The 24,705-nt window shown below is 32.7% G+C and overlaps 1 protein-coding gene across 12 annotated transcripts in view; it reads left to right on the top strand.

Moving 5' to 3' along the window:
- The first annotated feature begins 11,667 nt into the window (after positions 1 to 11,667).
- Positions 11,668 to 24,705, top strand: part of LOC126745325 (C-type lectin 37Db-like) — a 501,974-nt gene continuing 488,936 nt past the window's right edge. For 4 of the 12 annotated variants that reach the window (XM_050453103.1, XM_050453102.1, XM_050453118.1 and 1 more), the window contains exon 1: positions 11,673 to 11,901. In XM_050453103.1, coding sequence (XP_050309060.1) covers positions 11,814 to 11,901 — 88 coding nt within the window. In that variant the 5' untranslated portion in view covers positions 11,673 to 11,813. Of the gene's footprint in view, positions 11,902 to 24,705 lie in introns of all 12 variants that reach the window. The other 8 variants (XM_050453099.1, XM_050453107.1, XM_050453113.1 and 5 more) reach the window with 7 other exon arrangements.

The following is a 24,705-nucleotide window of genomic DNA, read 5'->3' as shown; positions in this document are numbered from 1 at the left end:
AGAGTTAACATCTAACGAAGTAAGATACTTTGCATTTCTTAATTTGTCCAAAATACTATCAATAAAAGGGATCGGATAAGCATCCTTAGCCGTAACAGAATTTAGTTTTCGATAGTCCACGCAAAATCTCCATTTACCATTACCTTTCGGTACTACTAAGGCAGGGAAAGACCAGGCAGATTGTGATGGCTCGATAATATCGAGTTGCAGCATGTTATCAACCTCCTCATCGATAATCTTTAGAGTGGCGGGTGAGTATCTATAAGGGCGCAAACGAATGGGTTGGGCGTTACCAGTATTAATCTGATGCTTCACTAAATCTGTTCGACCAAGCTTACCACCCATTAAAGAAAAGTACTTTGAAGTCAATTTATCCAAGGCGGATCGCTGTTCTGGGGTTAAAGTTTCCTGAGGAATAATGGCTTCAGTGATACAGATCTCCTGAGACGGCACACCAAAATACCAACAACCATTTTGCAAATCAGGAACGACACCAACAGTTTTCCAAAAATCGATACCCAATATCAATGGACAACTCAATTTCATCACTACCAAAACACTGCAAACCGCTACCTTATCATACAAAACAATAGGTAAGTTAATTGCGCCAATCACTTTACTAGAACTATGATTTCCAAAATTGCACTGAGAAAAAGGTGATGATAACAATTGTATGTCTGAACGTTGTAATATATTCCATATGCTTAAACCAATAGCAGTAACATTTGCTCCAGAATCCAATAAGCCAATAAATTTCATACCAAATATCGAGACTTCGAGATGAGGACGATCATCACCCTTGCACTGTGCGAAGGCGTAATCTAGAATAGGGTAGCTGGGGTTACTAGTCGAGACCTTAGGAATCGAACTGATCTCTCGACTAAATAACAGTTCGCCCTTGGGTTTCCCGACCTACTACAATTTGGACATGAACGGGTAGTCACATTTTCCCGACCGCAACGGAAACAGTGTCGACGAAAGGGTTGTGGACAAGTACTACTCAAATGGCCAGTACTACGACAATTCCAACAAACCACCGGACCACGAGAATTCTGAACGTGCGGTGAAGAATTCATGGTATGTACACGAGGGTTTCTTGGTCGCTGATACATCAACTCAGGCTCGGCGACATTATTAGGGTTTACTGGAGGAGGTTGCATGCGTTGAGTTCGCAATTGGATGTTCTCAATCTCTTGTGCTGCAAGTTCCAGCTCTGTGATGTTGGTGAAATTGTGAAGTGCAAGTTGGTTTTGCAATGAGGGGAGCAAATTTCGGCGTATAATGCAAAGTTGCATTTCCTCGGATGGAGCTTCACGTAACTTTCGAAACAAGTTTCGCATTTGTGCAATAAAGATTACCGACTTCTCCACTGGACCTTGTGTCCTATTCCTTATATCACACCAAATATCCTCCTCATATTCTGACGATAAATAGGCAGACCTAAGTTTACATTTCAATTCTTCCCATGACCTGATATCACTGCGTATAGATCTATACCAAGACAAGGCTGTGTCCGAAAATAAAATTACTGCACAATGCAGCAGCTGATTCCAAGATATTCCACAAGCAAAACCCAACTCCTCTACACGCTCAATAAAATTGGTAACACTACCAGAACCATCAAAATGTAACTGCCATTTTGAAATTGTTGAAAAGCTCTTAGCCAGATCATCGGAACCTAACGGAATCGTGACATCATTAGCATTAGCAGAAGTAAACATGGGTACATTCCGCTTCAAGGTGGAATTAGATTGTGGAGGAAAGGAATAGTTCCTCGATGGGGAATAATAAGAACACGTTATTGGGTTAACTGGATCCTGTGAAATAACGTTCGTAGAAGGAATGGTGTGAAGTGACTGAACTAAATGTGTCGAAGTGTGGTCACAAAAAGTTGGTGCTGTTCGAGTAAACGGAATTGAAGCAGGCCGAAACGAACAAGAGGGACCTGGATTTACAGATACCGTCGAAGGAATCACATTGGGTGAAAGATGCTGTGAGACTTTTGTCTGAGCTTGAGAAACAGGAAGAGGATGATCCAGAAGGGAGTCCTCTCCAGGGGAAGCCTCAATAGTAACCGGCACCTGCAAAATTTCCTCTACACTCATTGTCAAGGTTCTCTTAGCCATTTCTAACCTATCAATAATAGAATTTAGCTGAGTAGACAAACTCATTACTTCTTCAGAAAAATCAGGATGAAATTCTAATAACTTCTTGAAACGACCCTGGATATGTAAGGCCTTAGACCGCAACCTACTATACTCTTTATTAATATTTAATTCACTAAGACCTGAGATAGCACTTTCCAATAAATTACACTTTCCTGTACAAATATCAACTTCGTTATCAGGGTCCAATTCTATTACCTCAAACATCGGCAAGCTATTAAGTTTCTCTAATTTCAAATATAACCTTAAACGTTGACGCTTTTCAATAAGAGTACCAGCCGTGATAGCACCTCGAGATGATAGCTCATACTCAAGCTCGTCCAGCTCCAATTTATTTATATCCATTTTCCCCAAAAATATCTCCGCCAATAACACAAACAAAAAAAATAAAAAAAAAATAATAAATTTTTTCTTTTCTTTCCCTTTTTTTTTAATTATAGTCCCCTGTATGTATTGTGTATTGTGATGTAACTTGAGCAACTAAGCCGCTAACAAGGTACGGTGCACACAGTGCAACCCACCCCGTTCCAAAAAAAATTAAAAAAAAATCTGAAGTCCCGGGTTTGTACTGCCCCTAACCTACGTTAAAATCCCAATGACAGTATAAACGCTTTACTGAGTTGCAACACTAATCACTGTTAGTAAAACACCTCAGTAAGATTCCCCCCCAACCTAGAATAATTATACCTAATAATATATCTATAATAACAATATCTAATATAAAATACCTATCTAAATTTTATTTCTATAAGCTCTAAATATCTTTATACCTAAATCACTCTTAAAAAATCTCCAAATTCAGAAAAACAATTCGAAAACAATTTATATTTTCACAGTATTACAGTAAGCATGACCCAGCAGTGCCGATTTTCCCCTAGCCCAGCAAAAGAATTTCGCCTAAAAAAATTCAGTTCGCCTCAAAGATTTACTATAAGTAATTTATTTAATTAGCCCTGTCTAGCTGAAACGTTACATTAAAAGAAAATCTTAACAAGTTATAATCCTAATTAGAAAATGAAATGTAAGTAGATAAGTAATCTTCAAACTTTCAAACACCCCATAATATATTAAATCTACCAAAAGGAAATTAAATTAAAAAAAAAAAACTTTCAAAAGAAAAGTACTATATAAAAAAAATGAAAATCCAATTGAAAATCCAATCCGTTTTCTTAAAAATATTTTTGTTGAGCCTTAGTATGGGTATGTTCTAATGGAAGACACCCCATACTGGTAAAAGAGCACTAAGTGGAATTTTACCACCACCAGCTAACTGTACAAAGTTAGTCTACCCATTGACTGAGTTGGACAACTCCAATGTTTCGCGCCACTGAGTCATCCAACTTCCGCCAAACGCCCACTTTGTAGAGCGGATTTTTTTTTTTTTTTTTAAGCATCTAGTAGATAAAATTAAAAAAAAAAGTATATGGAAAGCAAAAGGAAAAGAAAAAAAAAACTCCCTATAATATAAGACAAGTTACTTGGAACCACTAATTGTTTCACCCTGTAGTACCAAAATAAGAAAAAAAAATTTACTTCAAGTATCTTTTATACTACTTGTGTACACCACCCTGTATAATTCTATAATAAAATTAAATTAATTTAAAAAAAAAAATTCAGGGATTAAAGTCCACCCTGTATACCAACAAAATTCAATGAAGATTTATTAAATTAATTAAACAATAAAAGTTGACCCTGACCTTCCTATCAGTAAAACAAAATCCTATTTAAAAAAAAATTATTTAAAACAACCCTTATTAATAAGTACGTACTTGTATATGAAAACCACTAATAAGTCATATTCCTGCCTAAAATTAAATTATCAAGGTTTATAGAAAAATTGTTATGAATTATTTCGACAGTTCATTGGACAGCGTCTTTGTCACCTGTTTACAATGCTTGCTGCTGTTTCAACACATTGATTACTATTGAAGGGTGGACAGTGGCGTAGGTTTTATCGTTGATTTTTGGATTCCGTTTATTTTATATGTTATTTATTATTTTGTTTTATTTGTGGCTATTTATTAAAAAAACTGACATTAGTGTTGTGTATACCTAGTATAAGTAGGTAGTGTAATTTTCGTAGGTTTGGAGTTTCACTGTTTTATTACTTACATGAAATACCTAATATTTAATTTTTTAGTTTGTTTTATTATTGTTTACATATATACGAATAATAACATTTATTAAAATAAATAAATTCACTGAGGGTAAGGTCCTTCATAGTCAAACGAGGGAAGTGATAGCAAACGTTTACAGGTAAGTTATAATAATTTATTTGAAAAAAAGTGAAATACATTTTGCCTCTTAAAAAAACAGTAGTTTATATTATATTTTATTGCTTTTTGTATACCAACTATGCATTCAAAATGTTGTTATTAGGATTTGCGATGAAGAAGCTGTAAATAATTCGATGAAATTGCCTCTTAAGCCTAAGCTTGGTCGCGTTTCCCTTTATACCGGAGTCTCCGTATTATCTGTGAGAAAAATTCACAAGGAAGATGAAGAAAAGCGACAAAATAACCCTGATGAAATATTAGCCAGTCCAGGGAAAAAACGGCCACGCAAAACTGTCGTCGAAAAAGATGACAGTTTTCATTTTTAAATAGTTAGGCATTCTATCACCAGATTTTACCTGGAATATAAAGTGGTTCCGACAACTAGAAAGTTGTTAAGAAAGTTAAAAGAAGAGGCAACTTTTTCTTATTCCAGGAAAACGCTTCGGCTTTTATTAAAGTCAAATGGCTTTTTTTGGCGTAAGTGTCAAAATAAGAGGAAAATCTTAATGGAGAGGCCCAATATTCTTTCCTGGAGATCTAAATATCTTCGCGAAATACGAAAATATCGTGAATAAGGCCGAAACATTATTTACTTGGACGAAACTTGGGTGGATAACGATTTGACGTTCAAGAAATGTTGGCAGAGCGATACGGTTACTGGTATTTTAAAAAATATTAGTTCAACGGGTAAGCATACAATACAAAACAGTGTGTATAAGTTACAGTCATATATTTTTTCACGGGCAAGGGCCCGTTAAATTTGAGAAATATATATATTTTAAATGATATTTTAGGTCGGCTAATAATTGTTCATGCAGGTTCCGACAAGGGTTTTGTGGACAATGCCTGTTTAATATTAAAGCCGGATTGGCCACAGGTGATTACCATGGCCACATGAATAGGGAAAATTTTACTAGATGGCTCATGGAAAACCTTCTGCCAAATATACCTGCCAATTCGGTAATAGTGTAGACAATGCTCCTTATCATTCGGTGCAGGAGGATAAAATTCCAACAAAATCCTCTTCAAAAAGAGATATAATCGCCTGGTTAACTAAGAAAGATAGCTATAACAACTTAATTAAGCCTTTTGAACTGATAAATTTTAAATTTTAAACATATAAATGTACCTACATAATATGTACATACACGGTAAGCTAATGAAAACTTTCCACCACAGTTTTTTCAGATATTTTCTTTTAAAAAAATTTTTTGATGATAGTTTTTTGACTTTGGGCGAACAAATTTATTTATATTTATTTATATATATTATATTTATTTATAAGTCACGATGCAAGTGCCAGAAAATGTGATCTTTTCGATTTGGTTTTACGCCACAAACCACCTGGTGACCAAAAAAATTATATAGTAGATCGGATTATAAGGTCCCATGGGCATACTCCATTAAGAACACCGCCTTATTTATGCGAGTTAAATCCAATTGAATTAGCTTGGGCAAGACTCAAATTTTTAACAAGAAGTCAGAATACTACTGGCAATTTTAACATTACAGCCTTAAAGGAGGTTACTGAGGATGCTATATCCTCGATTTCCGAAAATGATTAGCAGAAATTTTGCCAGCATGTCAGAACTGTGGAGGATAAATTCTGGGAAACTGACCAAATCATGGAAGAAATCGAGCCACAATAGGAAATGAGGACAGTGACACTAATGGCAGTAGTAGTGAAGACGATAGTGAATACGAGGCTGAAGGTAAAGAAAACGAGCTCGCTTATTTTACCAGTGAAAATAAAAACATGTTTAAGTGAAGTGTGTGAGACTTAAAAAAAACAATAATATAAATAACAGTAAACGAAAAATTAGGTAAGTTATTTACCTTATATTTTTCTCAAATTTTCGGAAATACCAAAAAGAGTGAAAATTTCGCATAAAAAAACATAAAAATTCCCGTTTCTAGTTTAACCGAACTTTTCTCATTGCCAAAACGCTTATGCTGTTCGTTTTTTATAATCTATACCAGGTGGCTCATTTGACTCGACGTTTGGCTTTTGTCTTGTTTTTTTTAATGACCTTCAAAATACACGTACTATTGCAGTGACGTGGCCCCCTGTGACCTTAGCAACCTTTGTTTAAACTTTGTTTTTAAATTCGGCTTAGCAACAGAGATATTTGCGTGCAACCCTGTATACAGAGTGTTCCACAATCAACGTCACAGGCTATAACTTTTTTATTTTTAAGTATATTTTTTTTTAAATATATTTTTAATAGCTATAGGATCACTACCAAAATTACTTAAAAAAACTACCCCATATTCAAAAAAGATAAATTCATTTTTGGGGGATGTATTTGTTGGGGGTAGTTTTTTTAAGTAATTTTGGGTAGTGGTCCTATAGCTATTAAATTTTTTTTTAAATTTTTATAGTTAAAAATAAAAAAGTTACAGCCTGTGACGTTGATTGTGGGATACCCTGTATACCAAAAAAAAATAACTTATTTCTAAAACCATAAAACATGCAAATGAATAATTAATTAGGAAAATTTATTTTGATAAATTTTAAAATTATTTTCCTTAAATCGAACTTAAATAGTTTCACATAATACCACACGCCACTGTCCATTTTATGAATGAAGTCGGCCATGTTGTCTCCACTACTGCATTCCCCTTACCTCAGGCCGAAGTGTTTCAGATCCGTCTGCCACACTGTATCTGTCCAAAGGGGTTCCCATATTATGACATACCAAGATGACTTCGATGGTCCAAAAATTCCACTTGATTTTCTTACTGCCAAAATTACAAAAAATAAAATACTGCCACCTCCAAAAAAACAACAAAAAGTCCTTGGAATTTTAAAAAGAAAGATTAACGAAAAAACCAAGAAAAACACAAAGTTACGGTCTCACAACATGTAATTAAACGGGCTACACGTGTTTCGCTCTAGTTAGAGCATCATCAGGCCTAAAATAAAAATAATACTTAAGCAAAACTAAAAACTTACATAAAACAATAAAAAACCTTTAGAAGCCATAGACACACTTCACAGTACATAAATAAACAATGATTTTAAGGTTATAATTGTACAAAGCAAAAAATAAAAATTAAAAAGTGGAACGCAACAACATAGACTCAACGAGAATCGAACCCGGTACAATAAGGTTATAAGTACAAGTGTAAAACCTATCGGCTATACGGACCTAATGCTAAAACAACTTAACACGTTAGCCAATGTAAATTGAAGAAAGTGACTACACTACAAGAAAAATGTTAAATGATACTTAGCTAAATTAAATTGTTAAAAATTAAATTAGGTTCAAAAGTAAACACGTCATTCACACACACGAGAACAGGACTCTTTTTAGCTTTTGTAATTTCCATTTTCTCCAGAAGGTCAAGCTTCTTACCTTTAGGGCATTCATGAAGCATTTCAGCTCCCACCCCCGGAGAAAAATTATGAGTAGAGGTCAGCAAATGATTCGTAAGTCTAAAAGACCCTCAATGACTATACGACTAAGAGATGTTTTTAATAGGAGAGTTCTCACTAACTTTAAACAATCTTTGGGAAGGATGCTGGGAAAAAGATTTTTTACATTTAAGGAAATAAGTTTAGATCCATCAGGAATAATAAGATTTTTCAAACTGTTGGTTAGATCAACAGAATTCTTAGTCGAATAAATACTTTTAAAGTTGGTCACCTCCCTGAGAACGTTATTCAACCAAAAGGAAAAATTATAGCATGGGGAGTTAACAAAGGAAACCACTGGTCTTATGGGAAAATTGGTCTTATGGATTTTGGGGAGACCATAAAGAATCGGAGTTCTAGGATTCATAGGATACAGTTTTTCTTTTTTAGTGTTAAAGAAATCGAGAGTTAAGCTACATCTGTCCAATGTTTGCTTAACTTTCGTAAAATACGAATTGGTGGGGTCTCTATTAACTGTAATGAAATCCTCCGAGTCCAGAAAATCCAATATCTTTTGAATATAGTCAGTCTTGTTTAGAATGACTAAGCAATTACCCTTGTCTGCTTTTGACAATATCAAATCGTTACTCTTCATTTTATTTTTTAATGAAATTAGGTGCTTTTTATTGATGTTATTGTTTAAGCTGTTCGAGCCACATCTAGAATTTAAAAAGTTTATTATTTTAGCGCGTAAGATATTCTTATTTCTTGTATCAGTCATCTGCAAAATGCTATCAGCCTCCACAGCTAAAGTCTCTCGTGTTTGTGAGTCCACTAATTCACGTTAAGTTACCACAATCACCTAAAGCTACCATTAGGTCTAATAACTTTAGGGAATATCAAATAAAATTAGGCCATTGTCATTTTCAGTTCCATAAAAGATTTTTAAATTTGTCTGATGTTATTTTAACCTCTGACGAACAAAGTATACTAAACCTTAACCTTAAGTTTATTCTTTATAATAAGGGGGACCGTTTAATTACATGTTATGTTAAACTTATTCCCTTTCAATAAACCTTTGTTTAAAAAGTATGTAATAAAGCTGTCCATTTCTTTTGTAATATTAGCAAATATTTAATAATAATATTAGCAAAATGCAATATCCTTCTTGATGTATCTAAAATTTGTACTAAAATCCTAAGCGCAATAGACGCATCTCATTTTTAACTAAAAATCTCTTTCTAAACAAATAAAACTTTAAAGTTATTTATTACTCAAACATATTACTACAAATAACTAAAAAAAAATTCAAAAATTAAATAAATACGAGTGCTGTAATAAAAAACCGATAAATCGCAATAACTCAAAAACTTAAAATCTTGAGATCCGTCTTTTTGGCTTAGGACGGCAGAGTTGAAGGTTTTGCTAGGTTTTTTGCATCAAAAGTTTACGTATTTTTGCATCTTGTCGAAAAGTTCTTTCCCACCCTGTAATGCTTTGCTGTATGTTTTCGATGAGCTAAACTGTAAATGATTAAATAACAAAAATTTGAAGATTCCTATGTCTAACACAGTGTCCTACGTATTCTAACTTGTTGTGAGAGAAGAAATAGGTCATCTACTTCAAATCATTATATAGGAAATAAGTTCTGTGAGAAGAAGAAGAAACTCCTGATTTAGACCTTGTGAGAATAGTGTAATTGCAGCAGTAGCTAGCAATTAAGATCAATCTTGAAAATAAGACAGTAGCCTAATGTTAATATAGTATATGTAATGCTTCTATATAACAAGTATGGCCTATTTGTTTTTAGTACACTCTCATATACATATTATAATTTAAATAAATTTATTAAATAAAGGCGCATAACTTTAACGCTACATAAAAACCCCGTTTTGATTCATTACTTTTTTATCAGAATAACTATCAAGAAAAGCCAGTAAACTATTTTATCAAAATTGCCTTTTAATTGAAAAAATAATATTATGGCCATTTCACTAATCTTTACAGCCATATTAAAATTAATTGATTTTTTCAAATAATCGTTATCTTTTTATGGCCGTATTGATTATTATACTCTATTTCAGAAATGTATAGAGTAATAAACTGGGAAATTTCATTCTGTTTGGCTAAATTTCGTGGTCGTTCATAGGCGCAGGTACTTGTAATATTTATTAATTTAATTTTCTTGGATAATTTTCTTGGAAATTGAGATTTAATTTCTTGGATTAAATGCATCTATTTTGAAACAGATTAAATATTAATTTAATACTTTTAATTTAATAAGTTATTATTTTGAATGTACATGATTGCATAAAACATGATTACCCTAGTTTTACTGTGCAAGAAATTGTTGAAAGATGTTCATGAATGACAAAGCCAATGACATTTCCAATAACAATTGGAAAGTCCACCATTTTCAAATTGTTGCGGGAAACAATAGTAGCCGGTCAAGTGGAATCTCCCAAGCAAAAGCCGGGACGACCAACAAAAGTCTTTGATGAAAATACCAAATGTATAATTCAAAGAAAAGTTTACTCTTTTTATTTTAAAAAGGAAATACCCATCCTAGACAAAATTTTGATGGAGCTTGGCCGAGATGACAGTATTCCGTTGATAAGTAGAAAACTTTATGGAAAACTTTAAAGAGTATGGATTTTGCCTGGGAAAAGCATAAGCGCAAAGCACTTTTACTAGAGAGCGACGAAATTGTTTGCTGGAGACGAAAAATACTTGAGAAGTATCAAGCAGTACCGCAGGGAGCAAAAGAAAGTTTTTTATCTTGATGAGACGTGGATTAACGAAGGTTATATAGTTTAAAAAATGTGGCAAGACAAAAATATAACTAGTGCTCGCCAAGCTTTCATAGAAGGCCGGTCCACGGGTATTAAAGTGCCTTCGGGAAAAGAAAAAAATAACCACACACATTGGAAGCGAAGAGGGATTTTTAAAAGAAGTTCTGCTACCCTTTGAGTCGACTCGCACAGGTGATTACCATGAAAACATGAATTCGAACGTTTTCGAAGAGTATTTTGGTGAAATGATGAAATTTCTTCCGGCTAATTCGGTGGTGGTTATGGAGAACGCACGCTATCATTCACGACGAATAGAGAAGACGCCAAATTCATGTTAGAGAAAGCAAGAGATTATCGATTGGCTGATTACAAAAGGTATTGTTAAGCTACTGTTTAACAAAGAATTGGCGAAAAGCAGTCCAGCATGTAATTAAGCAAGAAGACAAAATGTGGGATCTTGACAACATGATCTATCAGACAGTCGACCGTTTAATTATAATGTCAAGATGTGATGATAGCTCGTCAGATGACGAACACTTCTATCTATCATAATTTAATTTATATCTAGGTATATATTATACCATGTACAGGGTGTCCCAAATTCGCCGGCTAACATGGGGCAGGCATTTTGTTATGCATGACGTTGCGCAACTTTTTACTAATCTAACCAGCTCAACCTACCCTGTATCTCTAAAAGTTACCCAGTTCCCGATATTGACCCAAGAATTTGGGATACCCTGTGCATACGTATTATATTACATTTTTACTATTTTTTTTTTAAATAAAATAGCATTTACATAAATCATAAGGTAACATATGATATTAACTCTCATAAAAAACAAGTCCCAGTTGCACGCCTTTGACGAACCGTTTTCAATGTTTATCAGTGGATAACAATGGGCAAAACTCATAAATTGACACAAAACCGAGTGGCACTACCTGTACTCGACGAAAACAATGAATTTTACATTGAAACTAATACCTAACTAAAGTAGTGGCATAAAATATTGGTGGGTCACTGGGTATCACTTTTGCATACCTAATGAGGTTTTATTGCTCTATACATTTCTGCAATAGAGTATAACATTCGTAATAGTAAATTCACAAAAAGTTTTATCTTTTACCGAGCAGCTTTATAAAGGAGTATTTATAGAAATTTGTTCCCATACAAGTTTAAGCTGCGTCTTTTTTAGTAGCAGAGGTTCGCCATTTTTATATCAAAATGTGTTTAAGATTCGGAGTAGTTTTTTTGTTGGCAAGCATCGGACAGCTGGTGGCAGTCACAAATTCAGCCACTATACAATATGGAGGTAAGAGTTTATACATTTTAAAAGTGCCCATATTCATCACTTCCTCCAATTTAGGCTTATAATCCATGAGTTTGCATATTGTCAGTTAAATAATAATAATAAATAATATATCACCAATATTGCGGAGGGTTGTTGTGTGGGGTCAGAAATAAAACAGAAACCTGTTTACCTAAATGTCGACGTTTCGACTTATATTAAGTCATCCTCAGGACACTGGAATGGATTCAAGTAATTACAGAGATAAAACAAAGTAATTTCAAGTACATAAAAAACACTATTAAAATAAATGTTCTTTAAGTTACAGTTAAAATTACATTCAGGTACAATCCGTTAAAAAAAAAATTATAAAAAAAAAACAGTATAAAATTATTATTTTTTTTTTTTTTTTTAATACATTACACCTCCTACCTAAGTCTAGGTTTCTTAAGTTATAGTTAAAACACATTTATAATAGGAGCGTAGAATTATTTTTAACATGGGTTAAATTGTAGGTGTTATTGTGGGCAAACTAGAATCAACAATAAGCCAAGAAACAAATGTTTTTATTCTTTCGAGCGTTTATTTATTTAATTTTTATGATTCAATACTATATATTTATCTATACGTTCAAAACCAGAAACTTAATTTGTTAATACACTGTGTGATCTAAATTTGGGACATACACTCTTTGACAAAAATAAATTTTATGTTTTAGTTTTATCTTTTTGGTAGTAAATTAATTAAATTATAGTAACTTGCATTTAGATCATCGGTATCTTGTTTTTCATTAATGCTTTCTTTATACTTTTTTATATTAACCATTTCTAGTAAAATTCTTTTTTTATAATTTGATTCTCTGCCAATGATCCGAGTGCTGTTAAAATCAAATTGCTGTTGTTGATTGAAGGAGTGTTCTGCTAGAGCAGTCTTCCCAGATGCTGCGTAGTTCGTTGGTTTTACGCTTCTTTCGTGTTCGCTAATTCTGGTTTTTAAGTACCTGCCCGTTTGACCCACATACAGAGCTTGACAATCAGAACAGGGTATTTTATAAACCACGCCACTTTGTAACTCATTTGGTGTTTTATCTTTGAGTTTTGAGAAGTATTTGTTGATGGTATTTTAATTTTTGAACGCTATTCTGACTTCATCAACAGAAACAACTCCAGACAAACCTTTGACATAAGGAATTTTTGCAAATTTATGGTTTTGGTTTTCCTTGACTTTAATAGGTGTAGGGTTATTGTTTAGGATTTTGTTTAATAGTTTATGAGGAAAATTGTTTTTTTAGTAAAATATCTTTAATTTTGTTAACATTTTTTTTATGTAAACTGGAGTGAGATAAGGCTATTGCGCGGGATTTTAGGTTGCTAACTATGTTTAATTTTTGTTTAAATGAGTAATTTGATTGGTAGTTAAGAAATCTCTCTGTTAAATGTACTTTTTATGTTTTCTATTTTAGTTTTTGGAATACACGTGGCAATGTCGTCAACGAATCTTTTAAAAAATGGTAACCTAAATTTTATTTTCCCCATACAATATTTCTGTAATTCTGACATAATCAGATCAGAACATATAGTGATAGACAGTTACCCATTCCAAGACCATAGATTTGTTTGTAATATATATTATTGAAATAACTATTTTCAAATACAAACTCTAAAAGACTTAAAAATTCTTCTAAAGGGATGTTACAGTGGTCTCTGATAAGGTGCCATTTATTTTGAACTATATTTTTAATTAAATAAGTTGGTATGTTGGTAAATAAAGATATTACATCTATACTCTATTTCAGAAGTGTGTAGAGCAATAAAACCTCATTAGGTATGCAAAAGTGGTACCTGGTGATCCACCAATATTTTATGCCACTACCTTAGTTGGGTATTAGTTTCAATGTAAAATATTTTTGTTTAAATGGAATAATATATTTTTTTCACAAATTTATTGAACATAATATGTAGAGTAAAATAGTTGAAAATGTCACTTTTGGATCTGGCACTTTTTGAACAGTGTATAACAATTTTAAATTATAATAGATTGTAGTCTTCTTCGTCATCTGACGAACTGTCATCACCTCTTGACATTATAATTAAAGGATCGACTGTCTGATCGATGAGGTTGTCAAGATCCCACATTTTGTCCTCTTGCTTAATTACATGCTGGACTGCTTTTCGCCAATTCTCTGGTGTCGCTTCCGTAATGGCTTGATCAAACAGTAGCTTAACATCTTTCATTTTAAAAGTCGTGTTTTGTCTTGCTACAAATCCTTTTACCTGCGCCCATATCAGTTCTATAGGATTTAGTTCGCAATGATATGGCGGTAAGCGCAGTACAGTTATATTATATTTTTCGGCTATATCTTCCACGGCGTATTTCATGAAGCGAGTTTTGTGTAAGTTTGCTATTGCCAGCAGTTCTTTTTTTATCAAATTTGCTTCAAACGCAATACCTTTTGCAGTCAGCCAATCGATAATTTCTTGCTTTCTCCAACTTGAAGTTGGCGTCTTCTCTATTCGCCGTGAATGATAGCTTGCGTTATCCATAACCACCACCGAATTAGCCGGAAGAAATTTTATCATTTCACCAAAATAGTCCTCGAAAACGTCTGAGTTCATGTCTTCATGGTAATCTCCTGTGCGAGTCGACTCAAAGGTTAGCAGACCTTCTTTTAAAAATCCCTCTTCGCTTCCAATATGTGTGATTATAAGTCTTTTTCCTTTTCCCGAAGGTACTTTAATACCCGTAGACAGGCCTTCTATGAAAGCTTGGCGAGCACTGGTTATATTTTTGTCTTGCCACATTTTTTGGACTATATAACCTTTGTTAATCCACGTCTCATCAAGATAAAAAACTTTCTTTTGCTCCCTGCGGTACTGCTTGATACTTCTCAAGTATTGTCGTCTCCAACAAACAATTTCGTCGCTCTCCAGTAAAAGTGCTTTGCGGTTATGCTTTTCCCAGGCAAAATCCATATTTTTTAAAGTTTTCCATAAAAGTTTTCTACTTATCAACGGAATACTGTCATCTCGGCCAAGCTCCATTAAAATTTTGTACAGGGTGGGTATTTCCTTTTTAAAATAAAAAGAGTGAACTTTACTTTGAATTATACATTTAGCATTTTCATCAAGGACTTTTGTAGGTCGTCCTGGCTTTTGCTTGGGAGATTCCACTTGACCTGCTACTTTTCTTTCCCGCAACAATTTGAAAATGGTGGACTTTCCAATTCCACTCATTCGAGAACATTTTTCAACAATTTCTTGTACAGTAAAACTAGGGTAATCGTGTTTTATGCAATCATGTACATTTAAAATAATAACTTTTTCACTCAGCGATAGTGGAGAATTTTTAGTACATCTTTTCGTTGGACTGAATACCTCCATTTTTTAAATATTGGGATAATAATATTGTGATTACACTACAGCGTAGCAGTGACTACTAACGTTTAAAATATGATTTAAAAGTATTTATAGTCTGTATATATTACCTGACCCCATTTTTGCATGTTACAAAGCGTTAAAAAATAAAATAAAGGCATTTAATCCGTGAAAATTAAATTCATAAATATTATAAGTACCTACGCCTATGAACTACCACGAAATGTAGCCAAACAGAACGGAATTCCCCAGTTTATTGCTCTAAACACTTCTGAAATAGAGTATAATGATATTAGAATAAAGTTATTTGGAATTTTAAAATTTTGCAATTGCGTGACTACTTCAAAGGAGTCTTTTGTGTAGAATTGATCTTTTTCAAATGCTAAGTTAAGTAAATTTGCTAAATATTTACTGATATTATATATTGGAGAACCTACAAAACTTACAATTGGTCTTAGAGGAGTATTTTCTTTGTGTATTTTTGGTAAAAAATACATTTTTGGAGGCACTCCGTTATTGCATTTTAGTTTTTTTATTTGATCTTTTGAAAAGAAGTTTGATTTACACAAGTTTTCTAATAGTTTATTAAGTTTGTTCTGAATAGACGTAGTGGGGTCTTTGTTTAAAATTTGATAGGTATCTGTATTTGAAAGAAGAAGGTTTGATTTTTGTAGGTATTATTCCTTATCTAACGCGACGGTGACATTGCCTTTATCAGCCCTAGTTATTAAGATATTATTATGTTTTTTTAAGAAGTCTTTCGTTTCGTTACTGTATTTTAGGAGGGTTTTTTCAGATTTATTTAATTTATGCAGAATAGATGAGTTTATAAAATTAGTAATTATGTTAATAGATTGGTTTCTTTTTTGTATTTTTAACTCATAATTATTTGAAAGGCCAATGGCATACTCTATATCGATTATAATCTGCTCAAGAGGAAAGTTATGATTATCATAAGGTAGATTAAATTTATTGCCCAAAGCTAAAGTTACTTCTACATTTTTTGGAAAGGTGTACTTTGTTAAATTTTTAAACCATTTTTTGTTTGTTGTTATACTGTCAATTCCAGTCTGCTCCAAAATAAGACTTTGTAATTTCTTTTTTTGCTTTTGTTTCTGTTCTTTAAAATGACAATTATAGTACGAAAATTGCGATTGCTCATAAGACAAAAATATGTTATTCGGTAAAGTATTTTTAACAGTTTTGTTGGACTGTATCACTGGTTGGAAAAATGCACTTGACTCGTATTAATACAAATATGTATATTAAAAGAATTAAATAAACTTTTATTGCCTTAATTTTATATAATTTTAATCAAAAGAATCGCCACTTCATTGGGGGAACGTTATTATCCTTGATTAGGACTATCTGGCCAACCTTCAAATTGCCCTTGGTTTTCTTCCATTTCTGCCTCTCTTGGAGCTCGCTTATATACTCGTGTTGCCAGCGATTCCAAAATTGCTCGTAAACCTTCTGCAGCAATTGATACTGCGACAGTTGGTTTTCTGGTATAGCCTTAACTGATGGCTCCAAAACAGCTGTAGTACTGCGGCCGATTAGAAAGTGTGCGTGCCGCTACAAAGTTTCCTGCAAAGTCTCGTACCAGAACCCTGGCTGTACATAAAATTGCGTTTTTTGCTACCGCGAAATTACAATTTGTCGTTTGTATGTCCGTATACTGCGTATCGAGATTAATGTTCGTATGTTGTGTATCGGTAATGTTCGATGGTGTATGCACCCCAACTGCTGCATTGGGTTGCTCTGTTCTTTGCTCGGTTTTGTGTAAAATGGTGTTATGTTTCGCACCGCAAAGCTTACAGTTAGTCCACCTACAATCCTTGAATGAATGATTAGGACGTAAGCAATTAATGCATAACTTTAATTCCTTTACATTTTTAATACGCTCGGGTATAGAAAGCTTCAAAAATTCCGTGTAATAAAAGAGGTTATGATCTGATTTACAATATGGACATGTATACTTCGGTTTGTTACTAACTGCATTGTCGCTATTTGCATTTACGAATAAGCCTCGTGAATTACCGCGGTTATTATTTCTTGGAACATAATTCTCGCGTGAAACCCGTTTTTCGCTAGACAATTTTTGACAATTCATCTCCATGTTCTCTAACAAGTCTGCCCGTTGCCTTAAAAATAACTTAAAATCTTCGAGGGTGCAAGGATGGCTATGCTTAGCCTTAATCCTCTCCCATTCCCGTGCCGTGTTAAAGTCTAGTTTGGTAGAGACTATGTAAATGACTAACGTGTCCCAATACTCTGTTGGTTCACCTAACTGCTTAAGACTTGGTTGGAAAAATGCACTTGACTCGTATTAATACAAATATGTATATTAAAAGAATTAAATAAACTTTTATTGCCTTAATTTTATATAATTTTAATCAAAAGAATTGGTTGTCGTGTTGCTTGGCTGCGTCGCAACTTGGAGTGGCGCTCGCCGTTGGTGGCGTTGCTAGCGCTCTCGCGTGAGGTGATTTGGGCTACAGGGCCGCACTCGACAAGTTTGTTTAATAAATTTTAAATCATTTTCTAGTAGGGAAACTTTCCAGTGTGTGTACGCATGATCTAAATGCGAGTTACTAATTTAATTGCGAGTTAGTAATTTAATTAATTTACTACCAAAAAGATAAAACTAAAACATAAAATTTATTTTTGTCAAAGAGTGTATGTCCCAAATTTAGATCACACAGTGTATTAACAAATTAAGTTTCTGGTTTTGAACGTATAGATACATACGTCTTCCTTATCTACTAATCCTTAACTTATCAACATAACATTGAATCATAAAAATTAAATAAATAAACGCTCGGAAGAATAAACACATTTGTTTCTTGGCTTATTGTTGATTCTAGTTTGTAACCCACAATAACACCTATAATTTAACCCATGTTAAAAATAATTCTACGCTCCTATTATAAATGTGTTTTAAATATAACTTAAGAAACCTAGACTTAGGTAAGAGGTGTAATGTAGAAAAAAAAAAATAATTAATTTTATACTGTTTTTTTTATAAAAATTTTTTTTTAACGGATTGTACCTGAATGCAATTTTAACTGTGTCGTGGTTTTTGTTTTTTGTTGTTTTAATTTTTGTAACTTAAAGAGCATATATTTTAATAGTGTTTTTTATGTACTTGAAATTACTTTGTTTTATCTCTGTAATTACTTGAATCCATTTCAGTGTCCTGAGGATGACTTAATATAAGTCGAAACGTCGACATTTCGGTAAACAGGTTTCTGTTTTAATTCTGACCCCACCCAACAACCCTCCGCAATATTAAAGATTCTGATTCTAAGCTCGAATTGCATAGGAATGAACTAGGTTTTCAACACAACAGATGTCTCCTTTATCTAGGCTCATTAGCAATTTCTGCACATATAATTGTCGCAAATCAAATATGCCAGTATTAGCAAAAAGCTGATTGGAAGGAAACAGCTTTTTGCTAATACTGGCAAAAAAAAGTTTATTTTTATCATATATAATTTTTTTATCCATTTTTGGACAACTTCAAGAGAACGCATATAACAGTTTCTTATTCCACCCCATCCGCTAAGTCGAGGGTTACCAGATCAAAACTTCCCTATCGAGGACAAGCCCTAACGAAAATCCGAAGAAAATCCGGAAAACTTTTTTTTTTACTAAAAATTTTTTTTGGCGTTTTCTCGACGAAAAACATTTAGCCGAGATGAACTTTGATTTTTTCTAATAAAACAAAACCAAAATCATATTTTTTTAAATTATTTATTTAAACTTAATAAACTTGATTAGAAACTGAGTTACAAAGTACACATATAATTCAATAACAAAACAAAAATAATTCAATCACTTTAAAGATACTTTTCACTGCTTTGTATTTTGTTTAAAAAAATAAAATTTTCTGGCAAAAGCATAAAATCAGAAAACTCTAAACAACTCATATGTTTGAAATTATAGGTAGTCATAACTATTCCTTTCACAGAAGATAAAAGCAGTATATTTCTTTCTTTGGTCCACTGAGCGGTGATAAGTGAAAATGTTCTTTCCACATTGGCATTGTGAGATGGGATTGCAGAAAGAAATTCGGCTGCTTTTAGTAATTGTAAAAATATTTTTTCAGAAATACTCTCATTAAAGTATTTTGCCCATTTTTCGTTAGTAGGCAAATTGTGGTCATTAGAGTCAAACTTTTCCATTATATATTTTTTTAAGTTACAAAAGTCATCAAAAAATTTAGTGTCATCGATTTCGACTCCTTTTGATGGTAAATATACTAATAAGGGCATAACGTCCCTATCCCAATCATAATTAGTAATATCATTTAAGCTCATCCATTTGAAACATTGGAATTCTTCAAATGGTTTGAGCCAGTTTTTTAAATATTGAATTGAATTATTATACAAATCAAATAGCTCCAATTTTATTTGGTCACATTCGCGTTCTAAACCATTTTCAATGCACTTATTAAAAATTTCTCGAACTTTTAAAGGAATGAATTTGTTAGCTGCTCTTTCTTCTAAAGTAAAAATAACATTTTCTAAAATTGCCATTGTTTCCACTACAGAATTGTTCTGACGTTCAATCTTTTCTATATTTGTATTGAAAATAGACATCAAAGAATGGACAAGAAAAAGATAGGCCTCTGAAAAATCGTTTTCAAGAAATGATTTAAGTATATGAGGAACATCATCTTAAGACAAGAAATATGCCTTGAGGGCGTGAAACATTTTTAAAACCCTTTCAATAGCGGGAAACAAAGATAGCCATCTAGTTTTAGAGTGATATAAAAGAGTCTCATGTTCTGTGCCCACAAATTCACAAAATTTTTTTAGTAATTCAACTCGTACAGTGTAAATACTAAAATAGTTGAACATTTTAAGTATGATTGATACGGTTTCTATATCAACTTTTAATTTGTCACAACTATGGTGCACTGCATTATTGATTACATGAGAGGGATAACCTACACCAACCAAATTTTGATTAACTTTAGATTTTAATGGCAGGTCAGAGGGGCGGAAGCCGCCCCAAAAAAAACTGAATAAATATTTTTTTAATAAATATTTTTAAAATTTAATAATTTGTTTCAAAAACTATTATACACATATTATTTTAAAATATTATACATATGTAAATATTATTAATTATTAATTAATGTATTAAAGTTACTTTATAACATTCTAAATATTATTAGTTATATTTCCGATTCAAATTTAATAGGTATACCTAGATATACGCTTCAGTCCGCTTCAGGTCGCAACGAGTTGGAAAAAATATGTCGCGACAAAGATTTTTCAGGAAACTACTTGTTTGTGGTCAAGGCATATAAATGCGTGCAATGCGTGCACTTGTTTCATTTTAAATTTTAAGCGTGTAGCCTGTAGTCGTGTAAATCGCAACGTTATTAAAAGCTTTTGTTTAACCCTACAATGCATGATTTTTTAAATTTATTTCAAAAAAATATTTTTGATTAGGTATTAGTGCTGTGAATGGGTAAAAAATATTTAAAAAAATCTTTTGTTTTTTTATTATATATTTTTTTAATTTTGTTTAAATGTATCACATATGCTACAACACGCACTTATGATACAAAAAAAAAGGAAAAATGGTCTTAACAGTTTATTGATGGAAGTTACCAAAACAATTTTTATTTTTATTCAAACATAGGTGAACTTTGCATTTTTCACAAAAAATAAAAGAAAATCCTTTGCAGCCGGGTATTTTACATCGTTGCCTGGTATTACTCCAGTTCGGAATGTGATCAAAGTTGTCAGTTCTTACATCTTTTGGAGGAATTGCGGTTGAAGATGATTTTTTCTTTTTCTGTTCTAAATTTCGGTCAAGTGAAGAAGATGGCCTCCCCCTCTTTTTTGAATCATTCTGCCCAACGTTGCACAGACAATTGGCGATTTGAGCACGAAATTTTTCCATTGACATTGTGGCTGTGGTTCCTATTTGCCTCTCTACCCTCCGATAGAGAAGCCATGCGTTGATGATGGTAATGTCAACTAAATGATAAAAAATTCTGCAGTACCATTTTCTGGTTCTCATTGAGATTTTGTAACGCCCTAAAATACTATCTAAAAGATCCACTCCGCCCATATGTGTGTTATATTCTAACACTAAGTTTGGACATGGTACTTCCACTCGTTTTTTCTCTTTTTTATCACTTCTTGAACTGGAGAAGAACCCATGTAGGTAGAAAGTAATGTGACTGCTTTATTATCCAGCCATAAAACTGAGGCAAAAGGAGTATTTTGAAAAGAAGTTACATATTCTTTGAAAGAACCTTGCGTTTTTTTTTTGAAAACAGTATCACTAGAAAATTTGCAGTTGGGCAAACGATTCCTTCTCACTGTTCCTAGCGAAAGAATGCAATTTGAGAATAAATATGACATCAGAGGAATTCCTGTATAATAATTATCAAAATAGATAATGTAATTGCAGTTTTTGGGAATTGACCGGCACAAGCGTATAACAACGTTTGCTGAAGCCCCAAGGTCAGGCTCATTTGGAAAACGGTATTTCTCAGAATTTTCTTGGCCCGAGTATATTTCAAATTGGTACGCATATCCCGTAACACCAGATAAAACATATAATTTATAGCCCCACTTGTGAGGCCTTAGTGGCATGTACTGTTTCATGTAGTGTCAGGCCTTTGTTGCACACATTTGCTCATCTACAGATAGACACTTTTCAAATGGAACAGTTTGGAACGTTTTGTTCAAAGAGTCGATAACTGGCCTCAATTTATGCAGACGATCATGATCCGCATGATCTTTAGGAAGCATTTTCGTGCTATCATTGAAGTGTAGCATTTCACGAATTTTTTCAAATCGATTGATACTCATGGTGTCTGTTATTTTTTCGAATCCATATTCCTCAGACCAGTATTTTCTGATATTTAACATATTTATTACCGACATATAAATGCAGATACCAATGTACTTCTTTATTTCTCCAGTCGTTATATTTGCCGGTTTCGAAATATTTTTTTGATTGCTGTAGAGGTTCGATTCTTCAGTGATTTTCTCAAATAGCTCATCGGTAAAAAAGTATCTGAAAAAAAAATCAACAAATTACATACTAAACGGCAAAAGGAATAATTGACTTATTAGGTTTTATCTGAAGAACTGATAGGGTGTTGATAACTCCATTATATTTGTTGGAAGATTTTCATCACCTCTAAATGTTGTACCTTGAACATTTTGTTTAAAAGATGCTTGCTTCCAGCAAATAGATTTGAATGCGTCTTTATCCAGTGTAAATATATTTTCTTCTGTACCGTTCGCGTCTTCATTCTCAGGTATTATTTCGTGGACAATATCTGCCTCATTATTATTTTCAACGTTCGAATTGGTTAGTTCTACACCATCTAGTTCATGCTCAAAAATAATTGGAGTATTTTCAATGTCCAAATTGGCGTAATCCACAAGATCTTGAAACTTTTGAGCAATCAATTCTAAACAATTATCAACATTTTCACTTAAATTATCTTCGTCCAATTCTTCCAGATCATCGTCACTTTCAAGAAAACGTTCTGCCAACTTTTCCAACTCCTGGATTGTCAAAGGTTTTCGAAAATCCCTTTTTTTGTCCATCGCCCTGAGATTAAAAAATAATCATAAAATGCATGTTGTAGCATATTTGCTACATTTTATTAGAATACCTGGTAATTTATTTTTATGAATTCTGGATACGCATTGATATAACAAATAGTTTGAATACTTACCTAATTTACCAAATTTATCGAGTTTGTCTGCCAAAACCGCTTCAAATGTTCAAAAAAACACAAATTTACTACGTCAGACACACACACCAACCGCCAAAACAACACAGCTGACATTAGAATTAAAATTCTTTACTTGCTGTGCCATCTATTGCCAGCAAAGCGAAACCCGATTTAAAGTGTGTATATAGTATGCTACACTATGCATTTAGGTGTATCATAAAACATTTAATGAAAATAGAATTCTTCAATATTTTATATGTAGCAGATATGCTACATGATGCATTGTAGGGTTAATATTGTGGTAAAACAGACAGTAAAAATTAAAAAGGTCTCTACACATACGTTAATTTGATTACATTTTTTTTGAGCTGTCATATAAAATTTAAATATCGTTGTTATATTTTTGAAATATATAGGATGTTTGGAAAATGGGTAGCCAAACGGAAATGGTGGATGATTGAACCTATTGCCTATTTATAATGCATATTATTTTTTATTTTTCCTGAAATTTATAGCCTGAGTTTTTTTTTTCTTTTTTTAGATACCTATTACTCCTATTAGAAATCTCCCAATTTTTTTACTCTTGAGATTTTTTAAATTTTTGCTAGCACAATTAATTTTATTTTAAAATGTAATGTTGACTTATTTAAAGTCAAATATTATAATAACTAAAAAAAAAATAATTAATTTTGAACTTGAGGAAAAAATGATATGCGTTATGAATAGCCAGTAGTCGCACTCATCCACTAATTCCGTTTGGCTATTCACCTTTCAAATATTAGTTATTTGCTTAATAAAAAAGTAGCTTTTTTTTCAAATTCACTTTTTATATATTATATTTGACTTAAAAGGCAGCCATTTTGAATCCGCCATATTAAACGCTTCCAATTTATTTAAAAGTTCAAATTCATTGAACTGATCAAAACTTTTAGATACACCAATTTTAGAAAAGGGAAACTCAAAAATATTTTAAAAACTGTCCTTGTTATCGAAAGCCAAGCACCTACAAAATTTGAAAACAATCTGACAAGTAGAAGTTATAGTTTAAATAGAATTCTTGAATTTGTTATATACATACATACAAACATTGCTACATAAAGGCAAAGAGGTGAAGCTAATATAAAAAATGTGTAAAAACGTTAATAATTAAAAAACACTGTCATATAAACACATTCTATTCCAGTCCTATTAAAAAAGTTCTTATTTTATGACTTAAAATACTTCTTATGAATACTCCTCGTATAAAAATAATCAGCGCTCCTCAGAATTTGCTTTCATCAATATTTACGATAAACCCTGGTAAACGCTCGTACGCAGCAAACAGCGGGATTCAAGGTCAATTTTGCTTTAACACGGGCGGTATAGGAAGTGGTCTGACTTGTTGTAATCTATAGACGGTGGTGATGGCCAACTGTATGGAAAGCTAATGTTGCTTCAGCAGCTTTTATTGATTTGGTTTCTCCAGAAGTTACCACAAAATTTTAAAGGCCAGAAGGTCCCGCTTGAGCTCTTAAGTCTCAATATCAAGCTTGCCTTTATGAGCAATTGATATTGAAGAATTGCACACATTGTAATTTACCTCACTGGTGGTTTTTCCTTTCTTAAAGGAAGGGTATAACCGAAAAATTTCATCTGAATAAGTACATTTGCGTTTTGGCATCACCAAAAACCAATTTCAGACTTTTAACAAGATATAATTAAAAATCTTCACTAATAAAACCTAAAAAGTCG

Source organism: Anthonomus grandis, chromosome 15 (assembly GCF_022605725.1).
Source record: "Anthonomus grandis grandis chromosome 15, icAntGran1.3, whole genome shotgun sequence".
In the NCBI taxonomy this organism is placed as follows: domain Eukaryota; kingdom Metazoa; phylum Arthropoda; class Insecta; order Coleoptera; family Curculionidae; genus Anthonomus; species Anthonomus grandis.
Note: the sequence above shows the minus strand (reverse complement) of the source record. Positions and strands in the feature narration are given on the sequence as shown.